At 55.3% G+C, this 13,871-nt stretch overlaps 1 protein-coding gene across 1 annotated transcript; it reads left to right on the forward strand.

The window, feature by feature from the left end:
- The first annotated feature begins 314 nt into the window (after nt 1–314).
- On the forward strand, nt 315–13,806 carry CXCR5 (C-X-C motif chemokine receptor 5). Its single transcript, XM_042903882.1, has 2 exons — nt 315–2,523; nt 11,263–13,806. The coding sequence occupies exons 1-2, from the start codon at nt 2,467–2,469 to the stop codon at nt 12,328–12,330; spliced, it is 1,125 nt and encodes a 374-aa protein (XP_042759816.1). The 5' UTR covers nt 315–2,466; the 3' UTR covers nt 12,331–13,806.
- Nucleotides 13,807–13,871: the final 65 nt, after the last annotated feature.

The following is a 13,871-nucleotide window of genomic DNA, read 5'->3' on the forward strand; positions in this document are numbered from 1 at the left end:
TCCCGCGAAGCCTTCCTGGCCTTAGAGAACAATGGGCCTCTAATGCAGGAAGGAGAGCTCCGTGTTTGACGTTGTCCTGCCCATATTTTCCATCGGGACTCGGAGAGACCGAAGAATGGCGTGCTTACCTATGTTGTTAACACATCATCAGATGACCGAATCAGGATTTGAAAAGTTGCCCTTCACAGGCTGAGATGACGCAGGAGAACCACCAAAATGAAGTGTGTTAGGCACGTTGTCAAGGGGAGCGGGAGCCTATAGGAAAGCCCATTTTAATCATGGTTATATACGTACGGAGTCTCGAACAAAGAAACTCTTATCTTTGTATATTTTGTCCTAGACAGATAATATGTGGATCGATAACCAGAAATCACCCAGTGGCTGATGAGGGACTCAGAAATCACGTCCTCTGAAGAATGACTGGAGACACGCAGAATGTGTATTTTGAAGAGGAGAAGACTAATGGGGATGTGGGATCCGTCTTCAGAAGGTGCTTATTAGACAATCAGGACGAAGGCAGTGCCAGGACCTCTGGGATGAGTTACAGGGAGATACACTTTGACTCAGCATGAGGAATCTGCTTGCGATGATTAAATCATCCTGCCTTAAAACACCAAGCTCTTGAGAGGAACAAGTTTCTCACCCTTAGTGATGTTTGTCCAATACCGGGTGACCGTGTGATAAAGATGTAGTGACAAGAATCTTGCATTTGCTGGGGGCAGGGGAGGGGGAATGAGAAGGGACTGGCTTATCTTCCAAATTTCCTTCTGGTTCCCATATGATTCCGTATGCTGTATTCCCTCCTGATCAATGTCCTTAGAAGTAGCAAAAACTAAGTTGAATGTTATCAATGGTTTGGAGGGGCAGAGATGTTGGGGCATGGGGCTGGAAGAACGGGGAGCGCTTAGCAAGCATGGGACACAGGAAACATTGGGGCAGCTTCCTTCTGAGCATTTCAGGACTGGAAATACAGAAGAGGAACTCCCACCCCTTGTCCTGGGGTTCTTCCTCCTTGAAAGCAGTTGCCAAAGGCGGTGAGCGAATGAGGAGGGAAAGACAGGCCCCAACAGCGCAAACAGAAGCCTGGGTTCTTCAAGTCGTTGAAATCCAAGAAAGCTGTGTCTGTTGGGGGTGCAGCGGGGGTTATAAACGAGGCGAATAGGAGAGAAAGAGGGGGGATGAATATGGAAGAAAAGGTGAAGGAAGGCACTAGAAAGGGTGGAGTCCCAGCAAAGGGTAATCTGGCTGGAAAGGAAGCTGATGACAAGAGCAAAGAAGTGGCATGTCATGTGTGGGTACCCCTGTGTGCACAGTCACTGTTTTCACGACATTGTGGCCCAAGAGAGGAAATGCCCCGCTCCTGGAAGAGAGGGCCCAAAGATGAGGTGTGGAGAGGAAATTGATCTGTGCCTACAAAGGGGCTTCTTAAAGGAAGGGGTCCTCAGACAGGACAGAGTTGAGGGAAACGCGAGGGTCACATGAGCCTGTGAGAGTGGCAGCCTGGTGTATACAGAAAACTCTGAATGTGCCGTGAGGACACCTGGGTTCGGGTCCCCGCTCTGCCACTGGTTAGTTGTGGGTCCTGGGGATGTTCCTCTCCCATTCTGAGCCTCAGGATCCTCCTGTGTAAAACTCTGCTCCAGCTGGGTAGTGGCTGCTGTTAATAATTAGGTGCCAACCAAGTTAATGTGTAGCCGAAACATCATTCTTTTGAGTCAGAAGACGACTCGGTGACTGTTTATGTTTTTGTGCTGGTGATTTGGGTGACTTTATTTTTGTCTTCCAGTAATGTTTTAATGATGTTCCCTTTGAAAGTTTCTAACGTTTCTCTCCAGGACTTGAGCTGGAAAGGCAAGAGGTTTTGCCCTTGACCGGGCAAAAGGATAGCAGCAAGTTGGATGACCAAGCATCCCCATTTGCCTGGGAGTGAGGGGTTTCCCAGGACAGGGGACTTTCGGTTGGTGGCAAACCAGATGATTGGTCACCCTAGTGGCGAGAGAGGTGAAGGCTTGGAGGTGACTTGGAGAGGAGGTCCTGGAAGGGCTCTCCTCTTCCCTTTCTATCTGGAGTGTCCCTCGTTGCCACCACTGACTGGTGTGGTGGTTGTCATTACAAGCTACAACTCCCTTATTGGGAGGTACAGGGAGGAGAGGCGAGGGGCAGCCTTCGTATCTGTCACAAGCCCCATTGAGACAACTATTGCCAGGAAAGAAGCCGAAATGCTTGACTAGCACTGAGGCTATGGGGATTTTCCCTTTTTCTTCAAAAAAAAAAAGACCCAGTGGAAAAAAAAAAAAAAAAGCGATGAGTTGTGAGGCAGACAGCGGGTCCTACGCGGCCCCAGGAGACAGTGCGCAACTCATTTGCTTAAATTTGCAGCTGACGGCTGCCACCTCTCTATAGGCACCAGGCAGAGAGCCTCTCAACATCAGACAGTGACCAGTCTGGTGACATACGGCTACAAGCATGAACTACCCCTTAACCCTGGACATGGACCTTATCAACTACAACCTGGAGGACATGGTGAGTAGAGACAGATGGTCACCCAGACCCCACTTGGAATTCTCAATTTCCTGTGCCCAGGGCTTAGGGAAGAGGGGACAGCTGTGGAGTCCCCTCCCGCTGTGGATCAGCAGAATCTAGACAGGCCCAATGGCACCTGCCTTTTAAGACTGTATTTCCCCATTCCAAGGAGGAAGCAGAGAAGTAGAGTTGTTGCTTTAAATAGACATCCTTTAGAGGGGATCAGAATTTTGGGTTCCAGTCCTGCATCCTCCCGGGCTTGCTATGTGACCTGGAACAAGTCACTTTGCCTCTCCGTTCTTCAGAAGAAGGTCCTCCTCTTATCTTTTAGGGCTGGAATAAGGGTCTAGATGGGAAAGTACTTTGGAAGTGTTCTTACCGTCAGGAACCTGGTGCTGTTCCAGGATATTTATCCATCACTTGCTATATGATTGTATCATCAGGGCACTACATTCTGTGTTGAATGGAGAAGCCGAGGATTTGGTCCTGGCCCTCAGATAGCTCACGGTCTACCCATGAAGACAAAACCCCCACTCACTGGAAACTTAGACAGTAACTGGGTGCTAAACCAAGGAACTGTGAGACCAGGTGGCCAGCAAGGGAGGGGACCACATGGGGTCAGAGTCAGGGGGGGCACAGGGATGCCAAATTGGTGGGAGAAACTGTGTTAATGCTAGAAATGTTTTAAAGCATGTTGTGGTCCCCGTCAGAGCACTGGAACCTCTAGCGTTGAGGTGTTCTCGGATGGGCTAAGAAAATGATTCCGAGAATCACACTCTGCTTCGCACCCAAGTCCCTCCTGTGAAGCAGAGGTTCAGCTGGCTTGGCTGTCACTGGGCTCGCAAAGGAGGTGTGTAGGGAAGAGCTAAAGCAGAGACTCTGGTGCTCCTGTGTGTCGGCAGGAGAGGGCTCTTTAGGAGGATCTTTGGGGAACTTCTTTCCTCCTTTCCTCCCGTGGCCAATGGCACTTCTAGGGAAAGGACTTCTCTTTGAGCTACACTCTGGGCTGGATCAGAAAAGATCCAAATCCTTTCTCCCAACGCCCACTTGCTTTCCTGACCCTAAACTCACCCTGAAATGTTCTCCAACACCCTTCAGTTCCACCGGCTGGAATCCATGCTGGAACTCTACCAGCCGGGTTCCCAGACGTGCTTGGAAAAGCCCGCCCACTTGCCCAGATCCCAGAGCTAGGAAGCTGCCGAGAATGTGAGGGGAAGAGCTAATTACCCCAAGTCTGGTCCCTCAGACCCAATCAGATAAAAAGCAGAGCCAGAACCATCAGTCTAATCCGACCCGCCGCCTAGCCTGTGGGAGCCAATACAAAATGAAAACGCAGGGCCCCTTGTTCAAAAATTATTAAGAATTTCAAGATAGCAATCGCAGAGCCCTAAACCAAGCGTGGAGCTCTTCTAAGTACAGGGCCCGGCGTGACTGCACAGGCCACATGTCCATAAAGTTGGCCCTGAGAGAAATGACAGACTCTGGGCAGTACCCTCAATCAGGCTAAAACCCCACCGCCCTGACAAGGTGCCAACCTCCCACCCTGGCCCCCAGTCTTGGCCCCTGGCCTCACCCGAGTAGGTTAGTGGATGTTTTCCTCTGCCCACAGCTTCGAGCTGACCACGAACCCTGACCCAGTTGGACGCATAGTAACCAACCCAAGATCTGGCCACTCCTGGCTTCTGAGAAACTGCAAGAGTTTCCCCTAACTGCATGCGCCACTCCACTGCGTGACCTACTAGAGACAGGTGGTGGCAGAGGGCAGGGGACAACAGGGTGCGTCCCATATATTAAAGACCACCAGCAGCCCAGGGAGAGAGACCTGACTATTTGTTACGAACTGAGGGCCCTTGGCCACAGCCAGGTCTTGGTCATCCTGTCTTCCCTTCCGCCTCTTGAATTCTGAGATCAACTCCAGCCACTTGAAATGTCCATTTTTAAAAGATGAGCAGCCAATCCCCATGAGTGGCGGACCTACACAAAAACTCTAGATGGCTGACTAAGCACAAGGAGCCAGGTCCCTGGGGTGGGTGTACCAGGGACCGATCCTGCTAGGAAGGCAGACCTAGGCAGACCTAGAAAAGTCTCTGTCCACAGGAACCTTGATCTGAGAGTGCAGAGCCTCCTCTTGACAGCCCCGGGGCCTGGGCTGGGGGACCTACAGGGGCTGGGCGGAAAATCTCACCTCCAGCCCCACCACACCAGCCAGGAGGGGAAGCTGCTAAAAAGCAGGACGAATCTGGTCCAACCCCAGGACCTGGACTCCCCTATCCTCTCCTCAGTGATGGTCCCCCCAAAACATTTCACTGTGGGCAGAGCATCAAAGCCTGTCCACGTGTATCACCTCATTTCATCAAGGTGTAAGGAAGAGGAACCAAAACCAGCCCAGGCTGTCTCGGGCCATGCGTTGGGAGAGGGAAGGATCCCCCACGCCAAATAGGTCAAAAGTCCCAGAAGAATCCCAGTGGAGAGGGCCCCAACTGGAGGTGACTTGAGGAATTGGAGGTGAGGGAGAGACCCAGGTCCAGCCTGGGGAGGGTTCAGTGTTGGGGCGAATCTGGGCTCAGACATACAGACCGCAGTCTCCACTGGGAACTCTTGCCTTCCTTAAGGACACAGATCCCACCCCTCTGGCAGAACGGCAGAAAAAGGGGCCACGGACTAGGCCCTGAGAATCAGGAGACAAGAACGAATAGTCTTTCAGGAATGACCAGACAAAATGTTTCAAGTGGGTGCTGACCCACGAGATGTTTGCTGTACAAAACCTAGGGTACACATCTACCTGTCCCTCAGACTAGGTGACTGTCCCCAAAGTGTAAATTGACTTTGGGGTGCCACATGGGGACCCTCCCCCAAAACCTAAAGATTCTGCGCAAAGATAGAAGTAGCTTTGGAGCACCTGCGTGGCTCAGTTGCTTAAGCGTCTGACTCTTGATTTCAGCTTAGGCCATGACCTCGTGGTTCGTGGGTTCGAGCCCCGTGTCGGGCTCTGCACTGACAGCTGGGAGCCTGCTTGGTACTCTCTCCCTCTCTCTCTCTCTCTCTCTCTCTTCCTGCCCCTCTCCCTCTCTGCCCCCACTCATGGTCTCTCTCTCTCTCTCTCTCTCAATCAATAAACATTAAAAAAAAAACAAAAACGTAGAAGTAGCTTAAAGTCTCCCCCCAGAACCACATCCGGGGCAGTACCATGTTCCTAATGGCCAAAACCCTGGGTACAGAGGAAAGAGGAGCCTGGCGGCTTCACTTCTGAAGGGGGGGAGGGAGAAGGGGGGAGGGAGGCAAACCAGGCCCCACATCTCTTCTTCCTTCAAGTGGCAAGCCAGAGTCTCAGATGGTCTTTTGGGAGTGTGGACCCTCAAAAGGAAGAAAGGGATCAGGGACACAGACCCCCATTCGCACCCTTAGCCCGATCTCAGTCCTCAAGCCACTGAAGGCTGGAAGGACAGATGCCCGGCTGACTCCATTCACAGCTCTTGACTCTTGGTTGGGAATATCCAGACAAGGACACAAAAGGAGACGGAACCTGTGGGTGCTCCCTAAGGCCAGAGCAATGACCTGCGTCTGTGTGCAGACGCGTCCTGCGGCCAGTATGACTCAGGCCTCTGGGCTCCCGGGGTTCTGCCCGGATGAGCCACAGCACCCAGCAGGCCGGCGCTCTCTGGGGGGCTGAACGCCAAGGTCAGTCTGGCCACAGGACAGACAGCTAGAGAAGCGAAGCTCCCCCACAGGTGCCGAGCTACCTGAAGATCGTGCTCATCCTTGGGCAGAGCATGACAGCCCGAGAATCGGAGTATCTGGGAGCTGTGAGTGAGGGGCACTCGAGGGCAGAGCCCAGTCTCCTGTCCAGGGCCGGAATCCCTTCCCGAATACTTGAGCCCATTCTTCCTCCTCCCAGGGGACCCCAACCCACCGTGGGAGAGTTCTGCCTGTGAGAAGCTCCTTTCTCCTTTGACTGAAACACCCAACCCCCAGCCTCTGCCCATCCCTCCCCATCTGCCCTCGAGAGCCTCAAACAGTGAGCCCGTACTGCCCTCTTGCCTATGGTGGTTCTTCCAGTCCTTGAAGAAGGCATCTGTCCTGGGCTCGGGTCTTCTTCTCCTAAGACTCTGCACCCCGGTACTCAGAAAACTTCCTCCCAGGGTGGGGATTTCCAGACCCCTCAGCAAACTGGTCACCCTTGTCCAGACCAAACAAACTGCGATGGTGTCGGCTGCCCACCTACAGGTTTCTGTTCACCTAAGTAAGGTGACGGGAGCCTTTCTGGCAGCCGCGTCACCCTGTTGACTCATCTTAAGCTAGCAACCAACAGACTCTCGGGCCTTTTTCTTCATCAACTGTCGGTAAGCCAGGTCTTCCCTAACTTGTCCCCCGACGGTTGAAATCTTAAACCCGCGTCTAGGTCTCTATGTTTTCCCCTGCCGATTCCATCTGGTCAGCTTGGGCCTCTAGTTCCAGGTTGTGGAGGACGCTGCGTTGCCTGGAAGGGTCCCCCAGCCGTGTCAGCTAAGACAGGGTGGAGAGTGTCAAAGGGGTGAGGGTCCGGGACAGACTCCGGAGGAATGCCCCGGTTAGCCCCTGCCCCACCAGCTCACACAGTCTAATCAGCAAATGTTTGCTAATCCTCAAGCTGGCCAGTGCAGCGCCCCGATGCACCTGCTCCCCTCCTCCCCCCGGCCCATCCTCTCTTCTCCTCAACACCAGAACACAGAATGTTCTAACTCCTCTCGCCCTGTCCCCAGTGCTCAGGGCAATTTCTACCTGGATTCCTGGCTCACTGCTCAGCTTTATCCTGCTCATCAGGTCTCCTTGCCTTCTCTGGGGCATGAGCCCCCGGCTCCTGTGCAGGCTCTCTGCTGGGTACCTGCCTAGGCCACATGCCCTCGTGGCCTGGCCTGGGCACGTGGCTGAGTCTCTACACGGTGCATGCTGCTGTCAGGGTATGTGTGTGCCTGAGGGCCCCGGGTTCCTGCAGCTTTTGATGTCAAAGAATGAGTAAGCGCTCGGCCAGATTGCCTGCACTGAGCTCCCTCAGGGTGTGAGCCTTGGAGGGTTCCCTTCTGCACCCCACTCCCCAGCGTATTTAGGATTCGACGTATTTAGGATTAGGTTCCTCATCTTCCCACCAGGCCAGAGTCAACCTTGCCTCACTACCTCTCTCCATGGTTCGGGGAGGGGTGGGGCGACTGATCCCCTAGGTATGGGAAGTGGCTTTCACATGTGTCACTTCTGAGCCCCCAAAATGTCTGTTTGACACCTCCTGCTGAGATGTACTAACAACTCCCAGCACCCCTCAAACCGGCTTCCTCCCATGTTGTTGCCCTCCCTGCCCGAGCCCTTTTCCAAACAAATACCTCTTGGCAAGAAGGAAAAGATAGCTCCCCTCAACCCTCTTTGAAACCCAGCTTCTCAGGAGATGGGAGTTCTAGGGTCCTAGGGGCACCTCCCGCCGTGCGGATGTTAAATGGGCAATAAACCAATCAGCCTGGATGCTTTAGAGGGTAAGGATTTGAGTGGTTCTCATAAAGGGCCTCCCGGGTCAGGCAGGCGGGCTGTACCTACACCGGCCAGACGTTGCCCAAGGGGCAGTGGGCGGCCAGGCTCCCCCCCCATAGGTAGGCGGAGTCCAGCCCCACTCACTGCCCCAGGCCCCCCGTATCTCTTCGCCCCTGGTCTGAATTGCTTTGCTCACCACTCACCTCACTGTTTCCCCCGTGTACCTCCTGGTCAATTCCAATAGGAGTCAACGAGCATATTGGAAATAGCTCCCGGTATGGGGACAGAACCCAAGATGGGCTCTAGGCTCTCAAGGGTATTGGGAGGAGGCAGGAACCGAGGAAGGGTGAAAAAAAGTGTTTGAGTTTCTGCAGAGGCACAGAGAGGGACTTGCCTCAAACTTTGGAATACAAGGGCCCCCGGCCCTCTCTGAGAAACTGCTCTCAGCGGTAGTAACGACACAGAGAGGGGCGCCTGGGTGGCTCAGTCAGCTAAGCGTCCAACTCTTGATTTGGCTCAGGTCACGATCTCACAGTTAGCGGGATCGTGGGATCGTGGCATGGAGCCCTAGGTCAGGCTCTGTGCTGACAGTGCAGAGCCTGTTTGGGATTCTCTCTCTCTCTCTCTCTCTCTCTCTCTGTTCCTCCCCCTGCTCTCTCTCTCAAAGTAAATAAAGATGAAAAAACTTTGTTAAAAAGACGCAGAGAATGTAAGAAGAGAATCTAGTTCCAAGCTAGGAAGGAGGGAGGTAGGAAGGTGGGGCTGAGTGGGACCTTGGAGGAAACATAGGCATTAATGAGACAGGCAGTCGTGGGGAGAAAGAGTTATTCTGCAAAAGGTAGAGTTGGAGCAAAGTTTTGGAGACGGGAATGATGAACCTGGAGGACAGGGCGCCTAAGGCGATAAAGTAGAAGGCGAGGCTTGAAAAGTTGGAGGAATATACATTTTGTAGACGCGTCAAGCCCCCGTAGGGGAGTTCAGACGTCACCCTGCAAGCCCATGGTTTTCAAATGAAAGTAGAGCTGTGTTTTTTTTGTTTTGTTTTGTTTTTTGTTTTTTGTTTTTTTATTAAACGAGAGCTTCTGTGTGAAACACCACACGAGACAAGAGTGGAGAAGTCTGGTTTGAAGGCAAGGAGAGGAGCTGAGCCTCCCCCTCCCCCCTCCTCCCCACCCCTCCAGCCCCAGGAAGCCCTGCAAGGACAGTCCCTGGATGGGATCACGCTGTGTGGAGTGCCCTGCAATCTGATCTGAAACGTGGCCGTGTGTGTCAAAGAGAACAGGCAGTTAATCTCATTTCTTTTTGAGAACTACATCGTATTCTGTTGTGTGAATGCACGGAGACTGGCTTACGCCAATCTCCTATTGAGTAATTGCATCACAGACATGACTTCTTATAATTGGCTTTGCTATTAAATGTGAAACTGGGCGAGGGGGGTAAAGGGGAAAAGAAAACCACGGCTTACAGGTAACCGGGGACCAACGAAGGACTTTAAGCAGGACGCTGATGGGATCCGCGGGTTGGAAAATTCCTCCTGTGTTTGGCGGATGGACAAGGGTGGAGAAGTTGCTGGCATGGGGCCATGGAGGCGGTAGGGTGAAGAAGGGCTGGACTGAGGCTGTGGCAGAGGGATGCGGGGTGGGGGGAGGCAGAGGGCTCTGCCATCGCACCGATGTATCCCCCACCCCCTTCCCCCAGACCCACTTGCCCCGGGGACCGGAAGGAAAGACACAGGTTGGGGACCTGGGTCTGCCCACTGAGAGCGAATGTGTGACCCACAACTGGGGCCCCTGGGTGGCAGTGTAACCATCTCCTGCTTTGTGCAAGACCCTCACTCTCCTGGAAGAAGGGCAGTGTGAGACCATCTAGAGCTTCTGTGCAGAGTATCCTGTCCCATCCTCTGCCTCCCCGGGGCTCATCATTTATAGAAGTGTCTTTTTCAACCCACATAAGTTGGTTATAATTGGTTTGAAACCATGGGGAGGGGGCCGGTGGGAGGGGTGGAGAACAGGGCTGGGAAGTGAGGAGGAGCAGGTGCAGGGGGACAGCTGCGAGTGAAAGGTATGAAAACAGACACCGTGTCTTCCTTTGCGGTTAGCTGGGTAAACAACCTGAGCGCTGGCGGGGTGGGGTAAGGGGGGAGGAGGAGGGGGGGAGGAGAAGGAGGAGGAGGTGAGGGGAGGAGGAAGGGGAGGAGGAGGAGCTTCCAGAGACAAAGTGGGCGCATCACCCTCTCTTGGAACAGCAACACCCCTTCCTCTCTTCTGAAGCAGAGGAGGGAGCTCCCAAGTGATGGGCAGGAGCAGGGAGGGAAGCCCAGGCAGGGCTGCGTAGTGGTGGAAAAATCGGCTCTGGAGGGAGATCAACGTGGGTTCAAACACACCTGACCTTCGTAAGATAGGAAAATCACAGGGGCGCCTGGGTGGCTCAGTCGGTTAGGCGTCTGACTTCGGCTCGGGTCGTGATCTCACAGCGAGTTCGAGCCCCGTGTCAGGCTCTGTGCTGACAGCTCAGGAGCCTGGAGCCTGCTTCCAATTCTGTCTCCCTCTCTCTCTGCCCCTCCCCTGCTCGCTCTCCGTCTGTCTCTCTCTCTCTCTCTCAAAAATAAACAAACATTAAAAAAAAAAAAAGACAGGAATAGCACATACCTGAGCTTGTTATGCGGAGTGAACAAAGCAGGAGGCTAGCACTACAATTTCAGCTACAGTGAAGACATTCAGGTACAGGGAGACGCATCAAGAGGAAGCCCGTAGGCCACACCAGCAGCTGCCCCCTCAGCAGGATCTTAGGTTTTAGCGCCCGCTGCTCTGTTGGGAATGGGAGCAGACGGCCCCTTGCCCCCACCAGACCCATTTCCAAAACTGAAGTTCCAATTCCATGCCGTGAGCCGGCGGCCTTCCCTACCCGAGAACGCGTAAACTCAAAGCACCTAACAGGTGCACAGCCCTTCAGAGTCCGTGAAGCCTCTCCCACCACGTATCTCCCTCCATCTTCGTCACCACCCCACCCCGCGAGGAATCAGTCCCGTTTACAGTCGAAACCTGCAGCTGGAAAGGGCAAAGCGATTTGTTCGTGGACACACAAGGGGAGGTCGGGATTTGGTCGGTGGGGTGTATCGGGAGTCCAGGGACAAAGGCAGCGTGGGGGTGGGGAGGACAGGAGAAATCTACAGGGGACTCGGGGTCCCCCTGTGAGGGGGAAGATGGGTCCTCAGTTCCCCGCCCTGCTGTCTCCTTGCCCTTGCAGTACAAGGAACTAGGCAACTACAGCGACAGCACGGAGAGCCCCGCGGTGGAAAATCACCTCTGCTCCACAGCGGAGGGGCCCCTCCTGTCCTCCTTCAAGGCCGTGTTCATGCCAGTGGCCTACGGCCTCATCTTCCTCCTGGGGATGATGGGCAACATCCTGGTGCTGGTGATCCTGGAACGCCACCGGCAAACCCGCAGCTCCACTGAGACCTTCCTGTTCCACCTGGCCGTGGCCGACCTCCTCCTGGTCTTCATCCTGCCTTTTGCCGTGGTCGAGGGCTCCGTGGGCTGGCTCCTGGGCACTTTCCTCTGCAAAACTGTGATCGCCCTGCACAAGATCAACTTCTACTGCAGCAGCCTGCTCCTGGCCTGCATCGCCGTGGACCGCTACCTGGCCATCGTCCACGCCGTCCACGCCTACCGCCACCGCCGCCTCCTCTCCATCCACATCACCTGTGCCACCATCTGGCTGGCGGGCATCTTCTTCGCCTTGCCCGAAATCCTCTTCGCCAAAGTGAGCCGCCTCCATCGCAACGACTCTCTGCCGCGCTGTACCTTCTCTCAGGAGAACCGAGCTGAAACCAACGCCTGGTTCACCTCCCGCTTCCTCTACCACCTCGGGGGCTTCCTACTGCCCATGCTGGTGATGGCCTGGTGCTACGTAGGAGTGGTGCACCGGCTGTGCCAGGCCCAGCGGCGCCCTCAGAGGCAGAAGGCGGTCAGGGTGGCCATCCTGGTGACGAGTGTCTTCTTTCTCTGTTGGTCACCCTACCACGTCGTCATCTTCCTGGACACCCTGGCGAGGCTGAAGACCGTGAGCAACAGCTGTGAGCTGAACGGCTACCTCTCCGTGGCCATCACCATGAGCGAGTTCCTGGGCGTGGCCCACTGCTGTCTCAATCCCATGCTCTACACGTTCGCGGGCGTCAAGTTCCGTAGTGACCTGTCGCGCCTCCTGACCAAGCTGGGCTGTGCCGGCCCCGCCTCCCTCTGCCAGTTCTTCCCTACCTGGCGCAAGAGCAGTCTCTCTGAGTCAGAGAATGCCACCTCCCTCACCACCTTCTAGGTCCCGGCCCCCTTCGTTTCTGCTTTCCTTGGGGGATGCGGTGTTACTGGAGCCCCTTCCACGGGACCTGGGATCCTAAGAGCTCGCCGTGGCCTAGCTGTGTCCTCACATGGGGCAGCCGGATGAACCAACCCCTCTCTCCAGGACATCCCTGCCATGGCTTCTTCCGGCCCCAGGGCTGGGCTGCAGGCCGGGGAGGGGAGGCAGCCCAAAGGCAAAAGCAAAGGATACCTGTGCCCAGCTGTATCCCCTGGGGCTGAGTTGACCCCCACACGCCTTGTTTCATCGTAACCATTGGAAGCTCAGGAAACAACTTTTACTTCTGCCCTTGCCCATCGCGGAAGTCAGTCCCCTCCCAGAATGCACTCCGTCAGCTCAGGGACCACCGACCTGCACCACTACCCACCACTCCTCTCGCCCCACCTGCCGAAAGAAGCTAGAGGCTGAGCACAAGGGGATGGATGGAGGTCAAGGCTGAGGAAAGGCCAGCTGGCAAAAGAACGCGGCCTTAATGTCTCAGTCACTAACAATCACAGACGTTCTGCCGGGCCACCGGCCCTGCAGCATCTTGACCAGGCAGGAAACTCAGACTGACCCAATCCCGGAAGCTGCTCCTGGCCCTGACCAAAATGGCCCTGGGCCAGCCCCGCGTCACTGGGCCCTGGGAGGTCTGCAGACTGAGGGCAGACTCCAGGCGCCCTCAGAGACCAGCCAGCCAGTGTCCTACAGAAGAAAGAAGGCCCAGCCAGCAGAGAGAAGCCACTGACAGGAAAGATTCTCCCTCCTTAGCCCCAAGGAGGCACAAGTAAAAACCAAGGCCTGCTGTCTTCTCTGCCCAGTGTAAAGAGGGCCAGGGGCAGTAGGGTCCGGGGTCCTGGCGGGTCCGGGCACTGATAAGGAAGGAGGCAGTCCGTTCCTTCCCGCCCCCCTCTCTGCAAGCTACACAGCAAAGGGGTCGCAATCGCATGGAGGGAGCGCTTCGCCGAGAGTCAGAACGGAGATGGAGACCCGCCCCCAGAGAAGGACGACAGACTGAAAGGGGCTTCTGGGGGTCATCACATCCAGCGCCCTGCCTGCAGGCCAAACCCAGAGCTTGCCTGTCTCTCTGGGCCTCAGCAAGAGCCACGAGGCATCCCCTTCGTCTAGGCAGGGTGAAAAGCAGGCCTGGGCAGGGAAGTCCCCGAGCCTCAGGAAGCCAAGCCCTGCCCCTGAGAGGATACTACTCAGATGGAACCAGAGGATGCTGCTCCGTGCCTGCCTGCCCAGAGAGGGCTCTCCCTCCCTCCTCCACAGCCTCTGGGCTCGCCAGGGCTGGATGTCCGGGACCCCAGCACTCGCTGAGGGCACCTCTGGGTTGCCCAGTCCCGCTCAAGGCAGCTGGCCAAGCTCCCTGGGAGGCCCCCATAGTGGAAGTCAGAGCTTGTGACCCCAGGAGGGAGGGCTGTATCTTCACCGTAGGACCCTGGGAAAGCCCCCGGAGCCCCGCTTTTTCTCTCCCAGCATCCAACAGTAAGCTGGGCAGTCGAGTAGCCAGACACAGA

Source organism: Panthera leo, chromosome D1 (assembly GCF_018350215.1).
Source record: "Panthera leo isolate Ple1 chromosome D1, P.leo_Ple1_pat1.1, whole genome shotgun sequence".
In the NCBI taxonomy this organism is placed as follows: Eukaryota; Metazoa; Chordata; class Mammalia; order Carnivora; family Felidae; genus Panthera; species Panthera leo.

Coding starts and splice junctions, on each gene's coding strand:
- CXCR5 (XM_042903882.1), top strand. CDS start 2,467: ATGAACTACCCCTTAACCCTGGACATGGACCTTATCAACTACAACCTG. Junction 2,524..11,262: donor ACTACAACCTGGAGGACATG/GTGAGTAGAGAC, acceptor TTGCCCTTGCAG/TACAAGGAACTAGGCAACTA.